General features: G+C 32.0%; 4 protein-coding genes across 5 annotated transcripts in view; 1 reads left to right on the top strand and 3 right to left on the bottom strand.

The window, feature by feature from the left end:
• Positions 1-2,616, bottom strand: part of LOC125054801 — a 151,093-nt gene extending 148,477 nt beyond the window's left edge. The window contains exon 1 of the mRNA XM_047656912.1: positions 2,450-2,616. Within this exon, the coding sequence (XP_047512868.1) occupies positions 2,450-2,469 (20 nt within the window). The 5' untranslated portion in view covers positions 2,470-2,616. The remainder of the gene's footprint in view (positions 1-2,449) is intronic.
• A 3,527-nt stretch (positions 2,617-6,143) lies between these two features.
• On the top strand, positions 6,144-9,928 carry LOC125055051. Of its 2 annotated transcripts, XM_047657258.1 has the most exons (5): positions 6,170-6,409; positions 7,407-7,540; positions 7,679-7,834; positions 9,216-9,291; positions 9,696-9,928. In XM_047657258.1, the coding sequence occupies exons 1-5, from the start codon at positions 6,262-6,264 to the stop codon at positions 9,809-9,811; spliced, it is 630 nt and encodes a 209-aa protein (XP_047513214.1). In that variant the 5' UTR covers positions 6,170-6,261; the 3' UTR covers positions 9,812-9,928. The 2 variants fall into 2 exon arrangements, with proteins under 2 accessions (XP_047513222.1, XP_047513214.1); XM_047657266.1 differs by lacking the exon at positions 7,679-7,834 and having other exon boundaries at positions 6,144-6,409.
• Positions 9,929-9,972: 44 nt separating this feature from the next.
• Positions 9,973-12,332, bottom strand: LOC125055040 (transcription factor 15). Its single transcript, XM_047657247.1, has 4 exons — positions 12,019-12,332; positions 10,939-11,109; positions 10,731-10,863; positions 9,973-10,188 (listed from the first exon to the last, which is right to left on the bottom strand). Exons 1-4 carry the CDS (start codon positions 12,257-12,259, stop codon positions 10,071-10,073), a joined length of 663 nt encoding a protein of 220 aa, XP_047513203.1. The 5' UTR covers positions 12,260-12,332; the 3' UTR covers positions 9,973-10,070.
• Positions 12,333-16,538: 4,206 nt separating this feature from the next.
• LOC125052225 (tryptophan--tRNA ligase, cytoplasmic) lies at positions 16,539-20,584 on the bottom strand. Its single transcript, XM_047652912.1, has 9 exons — positions 20,452-20,584; positions 20,102-20,226; positions 19,784-19,852; positions 19,560-19,719; positions 19,154-19,336; positions 18,571-18,748; positions 17,966-18,172; positions 17,482-17,613; positions 16,539-16,830 (listed from the first exon to the last, which is right to left on the bottom strand). The coding sequence occupies exons 2-9, from the start codon at positions 20,217-20,219 to the stop codon at positions 16,669-16,671; spliced, it is 1,209 nt and encodes a 402-aa protein (XP_047508868.1). The 5' UTR covers positions 20,220-20,226; positions 20,452-20,584; the 3' UTR covers positions 16,539-16,668.
• Between the last annotated feature and the right edge of the window lie 104 nt (positions 20,585-20,688).

Below are 20,688 nucleotides of genomic sequence, written 5' to 3'. Positions count from 1 at the left end.
TCCGACGGCATTCACTACACTAAAGACCCATTACCATTGGATGGTTCATTTGTACTCCGTTTAAATTTGCCACCGACCATTTCAGCCTAGGTTATGCAATGACTGTAAAGAGCTATTGTAAAACCATTGTTTGATGGGCCTGATGCCCTAATTCCGTCAAATAGAAACGGCATAGTTCTAGATAGAAATAAAATGCTCCGCTAATTTATGCCAGCATAAATGTATTTTTAACATGTTGCTACTTCTAGACAATGTATGTATAAACATAAAAAGGCCATTAAACAATTTAACCAGAAATACAGAAGCACACAACAGAATACAACTTTTAATAACTGTTTTATAATACAAAAATAACTAGTTTATTTTATAAAAAAGTGCGTGCGTACAAAGTAGGTACACAATACACATGTCAGAAGTGTTTCACTCAATTTCACACACTTCAGAACTTCTTTGGCAAACTAATTTTAACTCTTGTTCATATTTATACAAATCTAAAACTTTAGATTTCCGATACTTAGAGGGAGGGAAAAAGGAAGATATCTTAGGAATTTAATTAATTTAATTGTCATTAAAATACTCAGTGTCGAAAATTAATACAAATAATACATTTGAATTTTTAATTTATTTCTTCGATAATAAAAACACGTGGAATTTTAATTTACAATTCGTCATTTAAGATTTCAATCAATAAATATAACACAATTTTTATTTTTTTATTTACACAAATACAGTATTTACAATTTTCTTAACCTATAAAGTAATAATAAAAATAATTGAAATTAAATAAAATGAAAATCAATTATTTAGCATAACATATACATATTTCATAAATTCTCTTTAATACGAAATTTTAATTTTAAAAATATTCACCCTTCTCATTCTCTCTCAATCGGTCTCAACGCTCAAACGTTGCACATCTTCGTGACGTTCCGTAAATTTTTTACCGTCATGCGCCTAAAGAAGTTTCACTTCAAAAATATTGTATTTGACATATAATGATATTTTTTGTAAGCCACACTCAACTTCTCCAAAAACTACTCGAATTACGTGAAAATACCTTTTATCTAATCTACCCATTAAAGCGGGTTTTTGTCACAAATGGGCAATGAATTTATGCATGAGTGGCAAAGAATCTTCGGCAACGGCATAAAGGAACAATAGTTAAGTTAAATTTGGCCTTATTTTTTCATGGATCCTGTTTGTATTCGGACCCTTCGCGCCACATTCGCCGACTGACATGACATGCGATCGAATTTGCGTTTTTTATACCCTTTAGGCTGTAGCTCTGGCCTGTAGACGTAACTTGAGCCTTGGAATTTGTTAGTATAGTTGAAACAAAAGATTCAATTTCATATGTATGAACCAAAGTTATGTACATTGTTAAAATGCTTAAAGTAAAGAATGACGTCCGCAGGCGAAACAATATTTTGACCTTGTCTATAATATTTCTAATACAGTTTTTAAATAAAAAAAGAAATGAACTATATCGACCTTATTAATTTCAATCACTATTTAGTATTCAATATTTAGTAGGTTCGTTATTTTTGTAAAAATTATAATCCAAGCGTATATCCGCGAATTAAATCATCAACTAATCTGGTGCTTTCCTCGCTCAACGAATAAGTATCGCAATACAGCGAGGAAGTTAATTAAAGGTACACTGCCACAGGGACCTAACTTTTTTAATTATTTTAGATTTCTATGTATCCATTTTTAATTTTTATTGTCCCGACTACGATTATTGGAAATAAACTTTCCAATAAATTTAATAAAAAGAAACTTTACGAAGAAAATGTTGTAAATAAGAATTTACTATAGGAATTAGAAAACTCTTCTAAACCAGAAGCCTACCATACAGAAACCAACCATTGGTTTGGCTTCGCTAATCATTTTCTTTTCTTTATAATGATAATATTTTTTTATTATTCGAATCTAGATGCGACGGGAATAAATCGAGTACGTGACCATCTGAGCTACCAAGGAAATTGTTATAAGGATTCTTGTAATAAAGGTTCATAGACAAAAAATATTAGTTCCATGCAATTTATTCATTTCAAAGAAAGTATTGCATATGTATCAATAACATTAAACATTGTATTTGTATATTTAATTTTAATATAAAAACGAAATTATATTAATAAATGGACTAAGAATTATGTAAGAAAGTATTCACAGACAATAAGTCAAAATTTTGGAACATCTTACTTTGACCAGTAGTTTTGCTGAAAAATATGGCAACAAGTATTATTTGTTTAATTTTTTTTGTTAGGTTTTAAATCCCTATACATTTAAGATATTTGAACTTTGTTCTATATATTATATAAGAAAATATACTTAATTATTAACACACTTTTAAGAATTAAAATATTTCTCAAATAAAAAATATAGTAAAATGTTAAATAGTATTTTTATTCTCAAACTGTTTCGTAGCTAACAAAATTATTCTTACCTTAAATTATCTTTTCCCATTTTACAGCATGCCCGAAGCTAAATAATTCCTCTAACACAACACAGTTCAGGCACAATTGTTTAAATTTCCCGCTGAAGCGAGAACCGCACTGCGCACGCGCACCGACCTAGAGGACTGTCAGTTAGACTCTGGCGCAGCCGCAGGAGGATCGTGTAATGCCACCCCCACCGTACATTCATGAAAACATCAATGGACGCTCAAAAGCTAGGCGCGTAAGAGCTTTTTCGAGTTCACATAAAGCTTACAGCTTTTTATCATGACTCATGTTCACACTATATAATTAACATGACTTAGGGATGGGTTTTGTTTTATTTTGAATATTATTAGTTTACCGATTACTTACTTATTTATTATATAATATTATAATTTCTCTAAATCACTTAGATGTATTTTGCATTTTAATTTTGTAAATACTAGGTAATACTTTTTTTTTATTAGAAAATAAATAAATAATTTATTTATTAAATTATACTATAATTAATAACTACAATTTAGGAACTAATTTGGTGTTAATGCGCTTGATCTCTTGAATTTGCTAGTAGGGTGCTAAGGCAATCTTATAGTGGAGTGCAATAAGTTTTTGGTATCTTAAAGCAGCATAAATGTAAAATTATTAAACCCACTCCCGGTAGTAAAAAAACTGGAAAAAAATAAGTCAACTTTTTAAATTATTAAATTCAAACTCATTAAAGGACAATATTAAAACGGAATTGTACATTTAGTCACTACAACTTATAATTTATTGTAGCAGTGTTGGCCTAGTGGTACCAGCGTGCGACTCTCATCCCTGAGGTCGTAGGTATATATTGTTGAAGATAATTATATATGGAACTCTGATATCATGGAGACGAGAATTCGATTGCGTTGCCGGCTTTTTAAGATTTGGTATGATCTTTTGTTAAATATATATGGTGGCTTTTGTGATGGCTAAGCTATTCGATTTTCGAGTGAAAGCACATCACCCAATAATATAGAACACGTACTGCAATTTGCTCATGCTTGGCCGGAGTCTCTTTGCTTTATCACTATAAGGATTACCACAGGAAATGTCGATTTGAAATTCCCAGTGGGCAAAAAATATTTTTACTTATCAAAGCGGAAACAGGTTACGGTGCGATATGATGTTTCATTAACCTAATTGATATTTTAATAATTTTATAAAGGAAGTGTTTTAGAAGCTGGTTTAATTTGGATTTTTTTCAGTATGTCCTGTTTTGTTTCATATGTTATACATATACAGCCGAACATATACTCCGATTATTCAGCTCGAATAGGAAATGGGAATCTGAATAACTCAAGGCCGGCAATGGACTGGTGGGCCCTCTGGCATTGGGAGAGAGAGACGCTCAAGTCCAAGAGACAGCGGTATAGCTTAACACCAAGTGAGCCTCTTCCCCATTCGCCCACTGTCTGGCTGACTGGAACTACAAAATTAAAGTTAAATAATATTTTTTCCAACATTTTATTCATATGCCGTAGTTTACTTGATAATTCAATAAAGTTTTTAAAATTGCTATATATCAATTGTCACTTTTTGTTTCAAATCCTTGGGAAGAATACTTTTCAAGTGATAACTTCTTATAAGAGGGTAACCCTTTCGTTACGTAACGCGTTACGACGCCAGTCTGTCTAGAGTCTCTTTCTCTCACGGATACAGAAGCGGTTGGCAGGCTCCTCCTCTCTCACTCTAACCCGCAGTGCTAGCCAGATTTCTGACAGACGATTTCCCCTCTCTCTACTCAGTGTTTAGTGTGCGATAGACATTTACTCTTGACAGTGTTCATATAACCTCAAACTATTACCGTTTTTTAAAGTGATTATAAAAAATATGATGAATGAAGCAGAAGATGATCCTCGGAACATTACAGAATTAAATAGTTCAACTTAGATTAGTTTAAGTTATCACTTCTGTCGGGCGTCCGGAGACGCATAATTTTTTCTCTGAGAATTTATTGACATAACAAGGTAACGTTAAGTACTTTTACCTACCTCGTATAAGACTTTCTATACTTTCAATTTGGGTCAAAGGTCCTCTTTACAATGGAGATTGCAATCTAGAATTCTAGACCAGATAGGAACGGTAAATTCCTAAGATATGCTAAATCGCATGTATTTTATTAACAAGATTCTTAGTTGAATTATTTTTATTACTTACCTAAACGATAGTTTTATTATATTATTGTTTAATTTATGGTAGAAAATAAAAAAATATGTCTCAGATTTCTGTATCTGTTTTATGATCATTGATTTTATAGGCAAGTGGGTGATCAGCATCCAGTGCCTGACACACGCAGTCGAATTTATGGGTCTTAGGGAAGCCGGTTTCCTCACGATGTTTTCTTTCACCGTTCGAGCGAATGTTAAATGCGCACATAGGCAGAAAGTCCATTGGGGATCGAACCTACGATTATGTATATGATTAGTATACTATGTATAAAATCACATTTCACACATATATACTCAATTATTCAAACATAGTATAATGAAGTATATATTATTATTATATAACTATTCCAAATGTTTTATGATGGTCTATGATGAATACACTTGTTTATAATACTATGTAGGTACTTAATACTTAGTAAAAGTAAAATAACGTATTACATATTATTATGTTAACTCGATCAATAGAACTTTGAAATTAAAAATTAATAAGGCTAATGAATTTTGTCTGTTATCCAAAGGGACTTTTAATTTTTTTTTTAATTTCGCAATAACAGGATATATCTAGGCTAGAAGCGAACTTTTGCGCAATGTGACGGACGCGACGCGTGGGAGTTGATATCTCTACCGCTCTTCCGTTCGTTACTCGAATGGTACTCATACAATCAGACATCAGGCTTCTATTATAATTATTATAATTTATTATTTTCTATTTATGGGTTTCAGTTATGTTCCAGAGACAATCTATATATATAAAAGAAAGTCGTGTTTGTTACAACACTTATAACTCGAGAACGGCTGGACCGATTGCCATGGTTTTTGATTTGTTGGATTTGTTTCCGTCCCGAATAGCAGAATACGCAATAAAATATCGGATAAGTTATCGAATAACAATAAATAAATTAATTAATTTTACGAATGCAAAAACCATATGGTGCCATCTGTTGACAAAACTACGCATCATTTTACGTCGAATTCGTGTCAGTTCAAGAAATTCCGATCTTGAGGTGAATGAGGAGATGCATAACCATGCTTTGATCCTGATCAAAAGATGTTGGATATCAGAAAGTGCTTAACATGCAGTATCGCCATATTGACGCTAGAGAGAAGATGCCTAATGTGTAAAACTGCCATTCTTCTTTCGCAATGGCAAGCAATAAAACATTTCTGTATTTGCAAAAGAGTTGTATTATTGTAATACTTAACATTAATGAAATCCTAAAATAAGTTAAACTAAAGTAACAACGATGTTATAAGGTTGTAGGGCGGAACGAAGTTAGCCAGGTCAGCTAGTTAAAACTAAAAAAGTGCGTGCGTACAAAGTACACGTGTCAGAAGTGAAACTTCGAAAGAAAGAAAGAAAAAGTCGACGGTGTCTACTGTTTGGTACAGAAGGCTGATCACCTTCTTGCAGAAAAATGAATCTGAGGCCAAAACTTAAAAGGCTGTATAGTAGCGCTATTTAAAATAATATAATTATTCTGTTGACACATGTATAAACTTTTTTATATCTTTCACGTATTTCTTTTAAATTAAAAAAAATATCACCAAGCAGAGGATTTGACAGCAAAATCTGTCATTCGGAGATTATTTTTCAAAATTATAAGTTAAATTTATGAAAATTTAAAATGTGTGAAAATCTTGACCCAAATCGCTTAAGATGCGAGCCGTGCCGTACAATAAATTTGGCGAAGCACATAAAACAACCAAAGCCCAACATGCAAGTGTATGAAAAATGTAGCCCTATGCATAAATTCGATTGTCCCCGCGTGACAGGTTAGTGGAGTGTCCGTCCGGCTTTATCAGTATTATCAGTGCAGATTGTACATTGGTTGTTAGGCCCTTTTTCCACAATTAACACACCTTCCATAAGCTTTACGGGGCGAATGGTTTCAGAAGTATTTGTTCCCATTGATTACCAACTATATTAGAATAATATGATCAATAATTCGTTCTTCTGCTAGTCAAGCTTTCGAATATTGTGCTTTTCGTCCAACCTGAAGGCAGGAGCAGCCCTCCCGGAGAAGACCAGTCTAACCACTGACCGTCCCACCAGAAGGTGTCACTGTAGAGTCACTTATATTAATGGCAATAGACCTTCAATTTGGATTTTGGTTGGGACACTGCCTATTCCTAGTACTTATACAGTTGTTTTCCTAAAAAAGCTATTTAAGATATCTTTGAAAGGTCAAGAAGAAAGCGGGAATGCGGGAATTGTTATATCGTTATAATATATCACGAACATAATTAATTTTAAATAAATTGATTTAAATGGGTACAACTGCCAAGATAAATTTATTTTCGGAAATTTTCATTCTAAATCATTTTTTTTCTTCATATTTACTTCAGATTCATACTGCTTTCTTTTCTGCAGTAAGTTTTATATCGTGTTGATAATATTAGTTCACAGACTCCATCATTCTTGCTAAGATTTGATACTTCAATGAATTCGTAAGACGCATGTAAAACATGGTACAGAATTTAGCTCTGTACATTTCTGTTGCCCTGGTAACTATTACAAAGTATGTAACAATTGTTACACAATCTCAAAACGAAGTAAAAAAACAAATAAATAATAATAATAAATCTACGGTGAAATTTAAGTAATTAAATTTCCGTAAAGAAAGAAGAAAAGGAAAGGATTGTTTTTTTTTACAAAGAGGACCCGTTTTTTTCTTAATAATAGCGATTATTTCGTAGAAAATTTCTCTCTCTCTCTTTATTATAAATTATTTTTTCTTTAATAAACAAAATAAAAAATCTTGTCGCACAGAACTCCCTCTACATCCCACCTGTATAAAAGTTTGCACCAAGGAAGAATATGAAGCAAGAACATGTCCCGGTAAAGTGCAAGTACCGAAAATTGGCCCCGTTTATGCTCATGGAAAATTAATGTACGCCTTAAAAGTAAGTAAAGATCTTATTCTTTATGTTAACTTAGTAGGAATAGACTATTGATTGGTGGAGGTAATTCGATGTCCACCTCCTATGAATTTCATCATCATTAGTAGTGACTTAACGGAGTATTTGAACTGCTTTGTCTAGGCTGGTATCCTGGTAGGTGCAGTGTATTTTACGTACAAGCAAGGAGTATGGGGTGACCAACAAGACGTAACAGAGTGCATTAGTCGCTGGCAGGAATACATAAGAAGTATCAACACGAGACGTCCTCCCATCTTTGATATGTGTGGAAATGTTATTGTTAGTCCTTTTACATTATTTAGTTTAAACGGTCTTTCATTTATTGAACATGCTCCTCACTGACCATATATTCCTAGTAGTTTTGGTTACATCATAAATTTGTGTACGTCGTCAATCTTAGCGAATTTATTAAATAAAAATACACGGTGACTGACGTAAGGAAAAGTTAAAGTTAGTGTAAAGGTTAAAAGTATATAAATAAAAAAATGTAAAGTAAGTACTGTTATTACCTACTATTTATTTACTTACTAAATAAAGTAAATAATAGGTTTTTGAAATGAACATATAATTTAATTAATACACGTAAAATTACAAGTTGTAAATTAATATAGTATAATTAATTAATCGAAATGATTAAAACGAAAAATTTGTGTTTCTGTACGAAGTGAGATTAAATACGGACTAATTTTTCAGTCAAGACATAATACACTACAGGCGATGAACTAAGGATTGCTTTTCATTCTTCAAACGTACGATGAGACTTGAGAGATTTCGCCATTTTTGTTTTTGCTCTGTAGGAGTTCTGTTGTCCTAATACTCAACGTCCCAACATGACACAACACTTGCCAATCCGTATCGTAAGGTGGAGACAATTTTCATAGCGTCCACATCGAATGCCAGTTGGCGGCGAATTAAATTTAATCGGTGAATGGGTGGAAGGAATAGTGACTCATCTGTCTCGATCTCGACTTGCCAAGATCACACTTCATGGGCGGGGTTTACTTGTACGCTTCGCATGCTGTTATCAATTTTTATAATCTCCTAGTAACTGAAAGTAGACTGCATACGCGGTTCATTCCGTACTCATTCATTTATTTTATATCCTTTTGTCATTCTTCGCTCTTTATTCCTCATCGATTTTCGGTAACTGTGTAATTTGGTTTTAAAGTTATATCCAAATGAAATAAAATTCAGTAGCCGTTATATATTTAAATTAACCGCTCATCATAAGGCATTCTTATCTACTATATAAGGGTTTTCCTTCCTGACGCTATAACTCCAGAACGCACGAACCGATTTCTACGGTTTTGCATTCGTTGGAAGAATTTCAACAGAAAAGCGGGATCACCAAACGAAATGTTACATAAAACGAAGCCATCTGGCGAAACGGAGTTCGCCGAGTTTGCTAGTTACTTATAAAAATGTTAAATGATGTTAAATGATTCAATCAAATAGATCAGTTACTAAGTAAATAGAATTCTGTCCTTGATGCGGACAGGAAGCAACTTCCTTGATGTTGATAACTGCCTGGTTTAATTGGGTCGCATCATTGACAATGTTCAGGCATTGTGATAACACAATTTGATTCATTCTCGCATACATAGTAGTAGACACAAATGACAAATAATATATACATACCTATGCTAATTATTTGTTCTAGAGGAAAGAATCAACGGAAAGCTTATTGGCCCCGGCATATGCAATGTACAAATCAATCGTTACTACTTGTTTCTCAGGTACACAAGTTTCGTTAATGATTTTTTTATGAAAATGAGTCGCAAAAGGTCACAATGATTAAAAGATTTGTTAAAAACATATGTTTTGAAAATATTATATATAATACACAAATCGACCAGTAATTTTAATGATTTCGTATTTATTTATACGATTAAATTTTGTTACCATTTGTTTGGTTGCGACACATTTAATGTATCTATCTATTTATTTAATTATTTATTTATTTTTATTTATCTATATATAGTAATAGACATTACTTATATGATATAATTCAGTTTCAATTACATGATGACCAAAAACTTATTTTATTTAGTTTTGCCGAACTTAAAAATGCTTATTAAAGACATTAAACTTTAAAAAAGCAATTCAAATATAATGGTTATATGTTTTGTTTTTCTTACAGGAGTTGTTAAAGTACCACTTCTAGTAAAATGTGCATACTTGGATTATCTCAAAGCTATTGAGAAAATGAAAGACGAGGAGGCACGAGAACGTCAAATACGAAAAAAGAGTGGATAGCAGAACGAAAGTTAAACGTATAATATGTTTGTGAAGTACCAGGTCTAAGCGTTTTTTGACAGAACTGTGATGTATTTATGTAAGCAATGAATAAAAGTGTGTATAAATTTGCAAAAATCATTTTAATTAAGCAATATAGAAAAATATAAATCTTTTAGTTTATTTCAATGCGAGAAGTTAACAATATAATTAGGAATAAATTGATTCAATTAAATGTTTATTTTGGATTGCTAAAACGAACAAATATTATAATTTAATTTTAGAATCTCGGTGACTTTCTTCTATCTGGACTATGCACCTCATAGAAGACTGTACTTTCTTCAGAAGAACCACCGGCAAGCATATACTCCAAATGTCGGATATAGGAAATTGCTATTCTGAAATGTTGATAATGATTAATTTTTGCGTACTGTTATCATAAATATAGTGCGTTGATAAAATATATTAAAATTGACAGGAATTAGTTAAAAATAACCAACCAATCGACTGCGAAAAACCGAATGAGGAGGTTATCAATTCGATGTGTATTTTTTGGATTTGTTCAAGTATAAATCATCAAAAAAATTGCATGTAGTAGTAATTGTAAATGATCAGTTTTTGATTTGGCCTAGTGGCTTTAGCGTGCAACTCTCATCCCTGAGGTCGGAGGTTCGGCTGAGCACCAAGGGATTTTCTTTCTATGTGCGCATTAAACATTCACTCGAACGGTGAACGAAAACATCGTGAGGAAACCGACCCAAAAAGTCGACGGCGTGTGTCAGGCACAGGATTCTGATCACCTATTTGCCTATTAGATTAACAAATGATCATGTAACAGACATAAATCTGAGGCCACTGATTTATTTATTTTAATACTTGTAAATATATCCCAAAATTTAAATAGTTTGAATAAAATTTAATAGTTTTAATAAACTACTACCGTAAACTTTCGATTTTCGAGTACTTCTTTTTAGATGGTTTTGACACAGGAAGTTTGGATCGCAGTAAGTCAAAAGCGCGATTCATGTCTCTCATTCGAGTTCGCTCTCTATCGCAAGCTGTCTTCTTATATTCTAAAAGCATAAATTACTTGATTATAATGACCAAAGTAAACTCTATGTACAAGTAAGTTCTGAATATTTAATTACCCTTTTCAAGTTGTAAGGCTCTTTCTTTCCAATCCATAGTAGCATCCTGCTCATCCACAAACTTTACGTGGTCGTGTGAATCTTGAGAAAATTCTACTGATGATCTAGAGTTGTTGGACTCCTGAATAAGTCTTATATCCTGGTAATCGTCGTGCTCGAAATATCTCGGTTCTATATTTAAAATACACATAATAAGAAAAAAGTGTTATTCTTACTTAAGTGTAAACGGATTCCGTCCTATTTCGGAGATTTAAATTATTTATAAGCTCTCTCGACGCAAGGAAAAGTATATTTGTGTCGTATCCTGACAGTTCACGCACTGGAGTGAAAGTAAATGTTTAAAGTTCTTTTGATTTCGATGTAAAAATGTAACAGATGTTTAATTTTTCATGTTTGTAATTTATTTTCAGAATCGTTAATTATTATGATTCCACTTCTATTTCTTACAGAAATATATACCAGTAACTCTAATAATTATTATACGTCCAGAAACATAAATAAAACGTTTGTTATAAGTATAATGTGCATGAAAAGACGTTAAAACCACATAAAACGTGATAATTTCCTTTTAGTTTAAATGAATAGTGACACGTATTATTAATATTGGCATATGCTACCGTTGAAGTTGGACGGTTACCATACAAGGAAAATATAACTACACTTTCTTTGCCTTGCAATAAATATGCAGTTTGGCCAGGTTTTCTTAGGGTTTGGGGTATATTTGTCTAAAAAATAAATATTAAAAGCGCTTTACAAGTTTAAAAGCCTCCAACAGCACATGTCTAGCTATCGATTTAAACTTTAGACTGATCCATTATTAACATTTATCAAATTAAACGTGCACATTATATTAGTCCTACATCAAACGTAATTTAAATGAATTGACACGTTAATCTTATATTTTGATATAGCAAAATAGAACGATATAAGGCATTTAAAGTACCGGCCGGGCCATAGTTAGTCAATAGTGAAAAGAATTTCTCACGTAGAATTTGCCTGAATAATATCGGTAGGCGTTTTAATTTCTAAAACTTCGCTTAAATCGTTGAATGAGAGATTAGGTAAACTTTTAATTCATACCATCCTGTGATTCCAAATCATGTGCCCGAAAATAAGTAATCCTCCGAGGCTCTCCAAAGTTATCCAGAGGATATGATCGGTGATGTATCGTCTTGTCATATTTCTTATGTGAGAACGTTTGCTCCTGCCTGTCGTCAGGCCGGCCAATTTCTATAATAACTCTTTCATCTGCTTTTTCCTCACTGTCTTTGCAGGTGTAATTTGCTTTGAGGGGTATCGGGGCCTCCTCGTAATTGTACATTATGAGATCACTTAAAACCGTCCATCAGCCACTTGAAGGTGATTAGAACTGTGTCATACACTTTTCTCCTCTATTGTTATGTATATTCGATCAAAGTTGTATTGTGTACACAAGTGTTGTTCGGTTTTGAGTATTTTGTGTCGTTTGTCTCTTTCGTATTGTGTTAAGTGTTTGTTTCATTTTATAATAATGTAGCCCACCCTCGATTTTGTACCAAAATACCTAATGTGAAGATCAAAAATATAAATAGGTTCAGTCTAACTGGACAATTGTATCGATATTTTTATTGAATACGAAATGTCTTAATATTTCTTTATTATTGCAAGCTTCTTGTTTTACTGTTTATCCTGCAGCATTGGATAAATAAAATTTCAATTGTTTGAAAGTAGCTCTTTATTAGCAAAATATAATTCACGTGCTAAGCACAACCTTAAAATAAATTAAGACAAAATGTGGTTTTAAATAAACTTAGAGGCAAAGTTCAATTTTTAAATAACTCATAAATAAATAATGTTCCTTTATACGTTACTCAGAGCCTACAATTAACACCATTTCGATACCTCCCACGTAAGTTGTTGTATCTCCAAAACTGCAATTTTACAGTAGAGCGTTTCAAAGATTCAAATTAACCCAATTTCTGCATTTTTTGTTGAATCTTTTTAAAATTTCGTATTTAATGTAATATAATTAGTCTTCTTAACTACGTTAAAAGAAATTTTAAGTAATATGTCTATTTGCGGAGATATTGTTCATACAACATTTTACTCCGGAGTAGAAGCTATGCCAGTTGTTGCATCTGATACTAACAACATTATACCGCGGCGCCCAGATAGCATCACTTGTGGTATATGATAGTTACAACTGTATACTTTGAAAAACATAAGTCTTACTCTGTTGTATGTGGTAATTATATTTATATTAGGTACAGAATTCAAATGTACAATTTGAAAGTGATTAATTTTTTAGGTTAATAAATAAAAAAGAAATGTTATCAAGGTTAACTTTTTGTATTAGAAACAACATCAGTGTTAAAAAGCTAATCAGAAAATCTTTGAAAATAAAATAATGAGCTTTTAAAACTTAATTAAATTACTTCTTCTATTGCTGAATAATCAAAAACGTTTTAACACATAACAATCATACAAAAGACTTTTTAAAAATTATAGAATAGGTAACGTTACAAACTCTTCTTAAGAACTAATCAAATAGAATTACAAAAATCAACATCACTATAAAAAATAAAAATATGAACTTAATTAATCATATTTTATATGAGATCAGCTTAAAATCAAAGTAGTAATTTGGTAACCATTTATAATTTTTGGCATGTACTTATTGGTTTATAATAATGATAAAGAAATTTTAAAATAAAAACAATTGTGTTAATTATCAACCTAACAAACCTAAAATTAGCTTTTATGGAAGCCTTAAAACAATGTAAAACAAATAAATATTATTTTTATGAGATCAATATTAAAACCTGAGATGCTTAATTAAAGGCAATTCAATATAAAAAGAAAAATAAACGGAATATTTGGAAAATACTATTCTGAATCAGAAAATTCAGCGTCATTATTAACGCCAACAACGAAAGATAAATGCCTGAAAAAGTCGTGATACGTAGCTGGAATAATTTCAGTATGACACAGGTTTATTAAGTCATCGTAAGTGTATAAATAAGTTTATTTTTGGACGAACGTTCTACTAGACGCTATGTACGCTTCCACCTTCTGCCTGGGTGTGACCTTTTTCAAGAAATGTATGTTTGATAGTAATATTTAGCTTATGAGCAATATAAACATAAAACGCAAACACAATACGATTGCGATTCTGACCGGCACAATTGTCAGACACCAGAATCTAAATTATTTTGCACCTTGTTCATGAATTTTACGTATAAAATGAGAAAGACAGCCTGATACCTCATTAGAACCACGTTTGGCTTCTCCCTCGTGCCACATATAACAATGACCCTCTTTATTTGCTAAATCAAACAAAGTAAAATTAAAGACGGACACCTTCCGTTTGTAATATAAAATAATTCCGTTAATATTTCTGAAGATGTGACACTGATCGCACTGATCTTTCTTAGGAATATGAAAACTGAGCTTAAAGTTTTCATTTACAATGTCTCGATATAGACGTTCGGATTTAGCTTTCTCTTCATACATTGATTGAAGCCACTCATTATACATTTCAAATAATTTATGAAAATTTAAATCTCCATCCAAATATAACTTATTTGACCTTTGCCTAGTAAAATGTGACTCAACTGGCTGCAAACTCTTGATATGGTCACACACACTGGTTATAACAGACTCTGTCTTTTTTACAGGGTGGTTTGATTGTTTTCCTCTTTGATCTGGAATTAATACTCCAGTAGTCGCAGCCATCTTTTCTAGGGCCTTATTAATAACCTGATCACTGACAGAAATAGTGCTTAAGAAATGTTTTTTGCATACATCCACATAATTATCTTCACCATGATCTACTGGAAATTAGTACTTTAACGTGTACTTTCGTCTTGAAGTGGTATCTGTGTAGACTCTGCGTTTATTTTGCTTTTTTACTAAGCTGACTATATACATCTATTGTTTTTCTCGATTGCCCGAATTCCAAAAACTCTCAAATATCTTCTGTCTTTTTCCTTCACTTAATTTATCAAAACACTTCTTGCGGCATTGACATGGCGGCCCCATCTTTCTCTTTGCTTGAATTTTACCATTTCTTGACATGTACTCTTTTCCCATACTACGTAAATTCTTTCTCTTAGTGTCTATCTATTCATTAACATGTCTTTTTCTTATATTACCTTTATCTTTCCTTGGTTAACGACGGCGATCGCTTGTGCTAGGACTATTATTCGAAATATCTGACAGCGGACTATAACTGTTTATTGTTGTATACGTTGAGCAGCTAGACAGATAACCTGGTGAGGGTACGGGCAAAATATCAAAAGTTGATAGGTTTTCCTTTTGTATATAATAAGGGCAGAAATCATTATCACAGTCGTAGTCCAAGTGGTTGGTACCACAAGAAGTAGAAGGGTGCGATGTTTCGAGATTTGCAGTATAAGAATCTGAAGCAACTTCTAGGTTATTATCAAAGATATCTGCTGCTAAAACAATGCACTAGGTATGCATCTGGCTATTGAGGCAGTCGGACTTACCATTTAAAGATCGACTTTTGAACTGATGACTTGACTTACAACGTAAATTTTCAGTAAAAAAAAAGTAAATCCAACGTAAAATATTGCATTTCACTATACAACTACATTTTGATGAACGATTTCCGAAGTAAAACGATGTATTTATTAGATACAACAAAATGTTTAACTTTAACGAAGACGTAAAATATTGTATGTATTACATACAACATTTTCGATGAACGCTCACCGGCGTATATTGTTGTAAGTAATCTATACAATAGTTTAGGTTGGGGCCACCATGAAAAGTGTTAGTAATCTAATTCATGCGACTAAAATAATACAAAATGAAACTTATTATTAATATTTTGTAGGTTTGAATCAGAAAAACTCTTTAATTCTATTTCATTTAATGAAATATTGTCCTTTTCCATGGGTGTATCGGAGTTGTTATTTTGTATATTCGCATTATTCAGCAAATCACATATTCGATGCCCTCTTGATAATATAATACTTGCACGTTTCATTATAACAAATAAGAAGTAAACTAATTACGTCAATGAATTATCAAATAATATATGCGATGGCAACGTGCGTGCGGCCGGTTGAAAGTCCGGCGTAGTCTGATGTATGTAACCAATACGAGGCGCGAGCGCGTGATTTTACCCACCTCGCGCCCCGCGTACACAAATGCATAGGCATATACATTGGTCTACTCCGTTCGCGTTTGAAAATTACAACATTATGCGTCTGACAAATCCTTTAAAAATAGTGTTTTTGTTGTTTTTTTTACTTTGAATGGATATAATGGTACATATTAGGATGTTTTTCAGCAAAAAAGCAAAATAGCATTTTTGTGGCATACAACAACTTACGTGGGAGGTATCGATTTCGTTTTTTTTTAAATAAAATGTACAAGTGAGCACACATTACTATTTGAATATTTTTAAATAACAAAGTTTCATCAAATCCAAAACAAAATTCATGTAAATTTTAACTATCAAAACAATTATTAATGTTTTTATTGGACGAAAATTAAAAAATAATATCGTAATTTCGGTGCTTTTGCAGGATTTCTACTTCCCTTGAAACAACATATCATATCACTTATGAAGGAATATTTAAATAACGCTGTACCAGCAAACGTTTAACGTTTATTAGAAGGACATAAATTTATTTGTAAAAACGCTGTACATTTTAAGAGAGACACTTTAATAAATAGTAACTGTACATAAATGCATTGAAATAATGCGATTGATTGAGATCAAACGTCAATCTTGCGTATTTCGAAGAATTTTCTCATGACGTCATCAGTGACTTGAACACGTCGCGCTTGGTAGTCCTGTATCAGAGGTGTGATGGTTTCTACGGCCAACTTTTTCAATTCCCCAGTCAGTAACTCGCCCGATTCGTATGACTTTTTAATCTGCAAAAAAAAATCGTTTAAATAACATCCATCTGCAGTTAAGGGAGCGTTCAAGTATTACGTAACGAATTATGGGGGGAGGGGGGTCCTCTTGTAAAACGTTACGATACGGGGCGGGGATTGAATTACGCGTTTTTGTTAATATTATTGTCGACTTTCCAGTACTTTACACCATATAATGGTATAAAGACTCACTGGGTGGTCACGAAACGTTTTACTTGGGTACAGTACTGTACTTGGGTACAGAAAAACGTTACGGCGCGTTACATGGGGAGGTCAATAATCTCCAAAAATTGCGTGACGTAATACTTGAACGCTCCCTAAGCTATTTAAGGCGAAGTTTAGAGAACTAAATTCTAAACCAATAAAAAATATTATTAAATTTCCATAAAGGCTTCAAAATTTTTATCTCAGTAAACATTGTTTTGAGCACTGGTAATATACCGGTTTTGTTCTTTCATATAAGTTACACCTTCTACCTAACATTCGTCTTCTCTGGCCGTACAATTGCCACATAAATTCTAATGTACCCACAATTACCTTTAGTCCTAACAGACACGGAGAAATACAAATTTAATTTTAATATTTGTCAATCGAACTCTAGGTGTTACGCTTCCTTAAAACTACAAAGACTTTATAAATCGTACTAACTTCAGCAAGTTTCTCGTCATCTTCTAGGAAGAAGGTTAAGTATTTGTACGAAATATCCACGTCAGTGTTGCCACCCTTTTCCCGATGTTCTTCAACCGTCGCTTGTCCTCCAGAGAATGCGTATTTGTTAATCTGTAATAATAATCTATCTGTAATAATATGTCTCTTAGTAATTATATTAATTCCTAAAAGATATGGCCGACATTTTTACGTTAACACATGTATGTGTCGCAGCCAATTATCTTAATTAGCCGGTCAGTCAACAGCCTAGCCTCTTTACTAAATAGCGCCTTGTAACTAGCGGATTAAAGTAGCAGACTAGACTAAACACTGTTATATTCCTAACGCTAGACAAAAGCAAAAAAATCCAGTATATAATCTATATAGTATATAGGCACAGTTTACAGATATGAAAATTTAATACAATCTGCTATTTTTGGTTTGTAAATGCTGTCTATTTTGCTTAATATATTCTTTAACTAGCCTTGTTCTTAATCTGCTTCGGTGTGTCGTTAAGGAAAATTGAAGCATTGGGATCACTAGCTGACATCTTCTGCTGGGCACCTTGCAGTGCTGGAAGAAAGCTTGCATGAAGCAGAGCTGGTTTCGGCAGTTTCAGACGGGCTGCTACATCCCGAGTCATTCGGAAGTATGGGTCTTGGTCGATTGCACATGGGATAAGACATGGTACCTGTAAGATGCGGTAAGGTATTTCATAAACATAATGTGAATATACATATATATACGGATCATTTAATACATAGTTACCTAAGAACTGGGAAAATTTTACTTTAATTTAAAATATAATTTTTGTGAGTTGTTTACTCTTATTTCAACAACAGTGTCTGTTTTATGGTTACTATTAGCAAGATAAATCTTTTATATAAATTGTGAGGATATTTAATACAATTAAAAAATAATAATAATCAGTCTTACATTGACTGTTATATTTTTGTCAATTTATCTCTTTAAGTAGAAATCACCTAAAAAAATCTAAATGAAATAGAAATTTATTTGAGCAAAACTAATAAATATAATTTTCTCAGCTTGTGGTATTTATTAAAAAACTAGGAAGGAAGTCATACTTACAACTTTGTTTTCAAATATAAATGGCAGACTAGTCGAGAAGGCTGGAGCTGCTTCTATCGAGGGAAATGTTATTTTGCCAATAACATCCGAGTCTCCAAAGCCAAAGATACCTTTGACTTGATTAAAAGTGACACACTTTTGTACCCTTAACATATTCTGATAGAATGCCGGACACTGTCTGTAAAAAAATATGACTGTACCATACATAAATAATGTGCAAAAGCCTTTTTTTGTTACTGGATGTTCTATAAAAACTTCCTATGAATATCAATTTAATTTAGTTATTGCCTAATTGCCTTACCCCTACATTTACTTTTATTCATAAATATTATGTAAGCAAGTACTCAAGGACATTTTAAAGGTAACATATCATTTTGTTAGTAAAAAATCATTTTTTATCTATATAAAATATCATTTTAGGTTATTTATGTTTATGCAAATCCTAAGAATCTACACCTATTTTTACTTTTACTTTAGTACTGAGTAAAATGGTGTGACTAGTTATTTTCATTTTTAAAACTAAGTCATGGTTATAGTACTAGTAGTAGTAACTGTATTTTTTTAATAGTTACCATATACATACCCAATAAAGTCTAGATCATTAAAAATAAATGTATTAGATGGATTAAATCCAACTGCAATAATATCCTTAGCATTGTTAAAGGCCATTTGTCTTGCATCTTCTATTTTGATATCCTTCCACATAACCTTTTCATCATCAGTAAGTTGAATTATCAATGGAACATGAAACACATCTTGTAACCATCTAAAAGGAGAATATTTTATATTTATTTTAATATAACTACAGCTTACATAAGATAGTTTCATGGATTACTTAGGTTCTAATAATACATCTTCAGACATTAAATTAAAATATCTGAACAAAACCTTATTCACATGTTAGCTTTTATGTAAAGGTATTGTTTTTTTAATCTCATATATTTTTATATTTACAGTGTTTTTAAATATTACATATTGAATTGACTCACTTGGTAAATATAAATGGTATTAAATGACCAATATGCATACTTTCAGAAGACGGGCCTCTCCCTGTATACAAATAAAATTTCTTGCCTGCTTCATGAAGGTTTAAAATAATATGGAAATCTCTGTGTGAAAAGAATATACCACGTCTTAAAAAGTGATGTGCTGAAACATTTGAAAATTATGATTCTGGATATAGAAATTATAATATTCCTTTATGTATTACTACCTTTTTGTCCAGTCACTTTTTCAAACCGTTGAATAAGTTCTTCATCTATCTTCTGACTCCCAAATCTTTCTGAAAAGTATAGAAAAACTAAATATTATAAAACACTTAGGAATTTAATTTTTTTTAGTTTGTATATGAATTTAAATTGTATAAAATTTTAATACACATAATATTAGATAGTTTAGTAATAGAGATTTAGTTTCTAATAATAAAATAAATAAACACAAAAATATCAAATTTTTAAATCTGCTAACTAAAGGTTCGGATTAGAACATAGAACCACTAATCCAGTGTTGAATAAAATAAGAAGAAACATACTTATTAGTTTGTCATAGTCAATTCCTGTTTGGGACTTTCCAGCTACATTCCATGGGTCTACGAAATCATCATCTTCATTAACAGATAAATTATTAACTTGGCCCTCCAACTCAGCCATGACTAACCTAAAAAAGGAGGCATGATATTTGATATACAATAATTATAAAGGCATTAGCATGAGCTTGAACAGGCAATACAAGCGCTTTGACTAACAACACAACTTTTTAACATATGGTTAATTTGTTCTGTCTTTCATCAATAACATTTACCATAATGGTAAGTATCGGAGACATAAAAATAATAAATATTTTATAAGAATGTGACGCCTATCACACCTTATCGTTACTTACGTTTTTTAATTTAGGAATGATATACCACGGTGTTTTAAATTTAATTTAAAGCTTGTGGTAAAACTGCTAAAACACTAACACATATTATATTGATGTGATGAATGATGATATCTATTCATATTCAATAGTCAAGTGATGATTGTTGGCATAAAATTGTTGACATTTACGCTAACGTCATCTGTCAGATACTAATGAAATGTTGTGTCAGTTGATGTAACTTGAAAGCTGAAGCTTCAA

The sequence above is a fragment of the Pieris napi genome, chromosome 1 (genome assembly GCF_905475465.1).
Source record: "Pieris napi chromosome 1, ilPieNapi1.2, whole genome shotgun sequence".
Classification (NCBI taxonomy): domain Eukaryota; kingdom Metazoa; phylum Arthropoda; class Insecta; order Lepidoptera; family Pieridae; genus Pieris; species Pieris napi.
Note: the sequence above shows the minus strand (reverse complement) of the source record. Positions and strands in the feature narration are given on the sequence as shown.

Excerpts from the sequence above, each read along its gene's own strand:
- LOC125055051 (XM_047657258.1), top strand. The coding sequence starts at position 6,262 with ATGTGTGAAAATCTTGACCCAAATCGCTTAAGATGCGAGCCGTGCCGT. Across the intron at positions 6,410-7,406 it reads CGATTGTCCCCGCGTGACAG|AACTCCCTCTACATCCCACC; the intron begins GTTAGTGGAGTG and ends CTTGTCGCACAG. Across the intron at positions 9,292-9,695 it reads CGTTACTACTTGTTTCTCAG|GAGTTGTTAAAGTACCACTT; the intron begins GTACACAAGTTT and ends TTTTTCTTACAG.
- LOC125055040 (XM_047657247.1), bottom strand. The coding sequence starts at position 12,259 with ATGTACAATTACGAGGAGGCCCCGATACCCCTCAAAGCAAATTACACC. Across the intron at positions 10,864-10,938 it reads AGCCTTACAACTTGAAAAGG|AATATAAGAAGACAGCTTGC; the intron begins GTAATTAAATAT and ends TTATGCTTTTAG. Across the intron at positions 10,189-10,730 it reads TCGAAAATCGAAAGTTTACG|AATAGCAATTTCCTATATCC; the intron begins GTAGTAGTTTAT and ends TCAACATTTCAG.
- LOC125052225 (XM_047652912.1), bottom strand. The coding sequence starts at position 20,219 with ATGGCTGAGTTGGAGGGCCAAGTTAATAATTTATCTGTTAATGAAGAT. Across the intron at positions 19,337-19,559 it reads ATACCATTTATATTTACCAA|ATGGTTACAAGATGTGTTTC; the intron begins GTGAGTCAATTC and ends TTCTCCTTTTAG. Across the intron at positions 17,614-17,965 it reads CGAAGCAGATTAAGAACAAG|ATTAACAAATACGCATTCTC; the intron begins GCTAGTTAAAGA and ends TTATTATTACAG.